At 49.4% G+C, this 1,343-nt stretch overlaps 1 protein-coding gene across 1 annotated transcript in view; it reads left to right on the top strand.

Moving 5' to 3' along the window:
- Nucleotides 1-484: 484 nt before the first annotated feature.
- Nucleotides 485-1,343, top strand: part of LOC104517393 (maltase-glucoamylase, intestinal-like) — a gene marked incomplete at both ends in the record, with an annotated part of 23,140 nt that continues 22,281 nt past the window's right edge. Inside the window, 2 exons of the mRNA XM_010162035.1 lie at nucleotides 485-636; nucleotides 1,219-1,339. Of these exons, the coding sequence (XP_010160337.1) occupies nucleotides 485-636; nucleotides 1,219-1,339 (273 nt within the window). The remainder of the gene's footprint in view (nucleotides 637-1,218; nucleotides 1,340-1,343) is intronic.

The raw sequence follows: 1,343 nt of genomic DNA, 5'->3' as shown, positions 1-1,343 counted from the left end.
GTTTTTCCCTTTTTTTTTTTTTAACTCTTGTGGGGCTGGAGGGTGTTTGCCACGTTTCCCTGCCAGAAGCCTGAGGTGGGGCTGCGTGTGGCACCCCCAACCCCGGTAGGACATGCAGAAGGGCTGAAGATGAACCACTGCGGAGGGGCTGGGCGATGTCCGCCAACGTGGTCATGGAGAAGGCTGCCTCCGGCAGATTTCCCACGGGAAAGTGACCCGCAGATCACGCAGTGGTAGGGAATGCCCTTTATCCACCCGAAAAAAGAGGCTGAGGAGGTTTGCACAGTCTGAGTTTTGCCATTTAGTGATTTTGACCACTTTTGACGTTCTCTTGACAACGGGTGGTTTCTGGGGTTGTTTTGCCAAGTCGGTTTGGGATGGTTGTGCTGGGAAGTGCTGAAACGAGGCACTAATTTCTAAATTGCTTATTTTCCTCTTCAAACTCATTTTGTCCTGCAAACTTTCCTTCTTTAACCCTGCGTAGCTCACCGATCCGAAAACACCCCGATATGAAGTCCCCCACGAGCACGTGAAAACCTTCAGCGGCCCCGCAGCCTCCGACTTAAAATACCGCGTTGACGTCCAGCAGAATCCCTTCGGCATCAGGGTGACCCGAGCAAGCAACGGGAAGGTTCTGTGAGTAAAACCTGGGCCCTGCCCGAGACCCTCTGAGAGGGGGGAGGAGCGGGGAGTTGCTGAACAGCTGAGAACCGATTCCTTAGCCGACCACTGGGCAGGCACCGGGCTCGTGTAGATCCCTGAGCTGTGATTAATTAGAATTTACTTTTTTTCCCTGTTATTAGCATCATTTTCCTCTGTAAAAGCCTCTCTGAAGACCGATTTACCGTTAACGAGCATGGAGAGGGTGCTTGGGACCGATTTAGTTGTCACGTGGAGGGGAGAATAATTTAATTCAACAGGACTCGCTTAAAAATCTAGAAGATTGCTTAAATTTTCCTTATTTGGGACGGAAGAAAAGTTGCATTTTATAATTTTAAATGAAAAAACCTTCACAATTAATAAACTGTAATTAAAAACACCCACTATTTTTACCTCACTATGCAAATTACAAGGTGCATATGACAAAATTAGTGGCGGCACATGACGGCAATTCTTCCTGAAACAAAATTTGGGGGTTATTTGGATGGGATTTAGCCACGCTAACGGATCCAACCTTTGACACAAAATTGCTGTCGCCACACGCTGCCCCTTCGGCAGGTTCGATACCACCATCGGCCCGTTGCTCTACGCCCAGCAGTTTTTGCAGCTCTCCATCAAACTCCCGAGCAGCAACGTCTACGGGGCGGGCGAGCACGTGCACAAGCAATATCGCCACGACGTCG

This window comes from Eurypyga helias, unplaced genomic scaffold (genome assembly GCF_000690775.1).
Source record: "Eurypyga helias isolate BGI_N326 unplaced genomic scaffold, ASM69077v1 scaffold15132, whole genome shotgun sequence".
NCBI classification, from domain to species: Eukaryota; Metazoa; Chordata; class Aves; order Eurypygiformes; family Eurypygidae; genus Eurypyga; species Eurypyga helias.
This window is presented reverse-complemented; position numbering and strand designations above follow the sequence as displayed.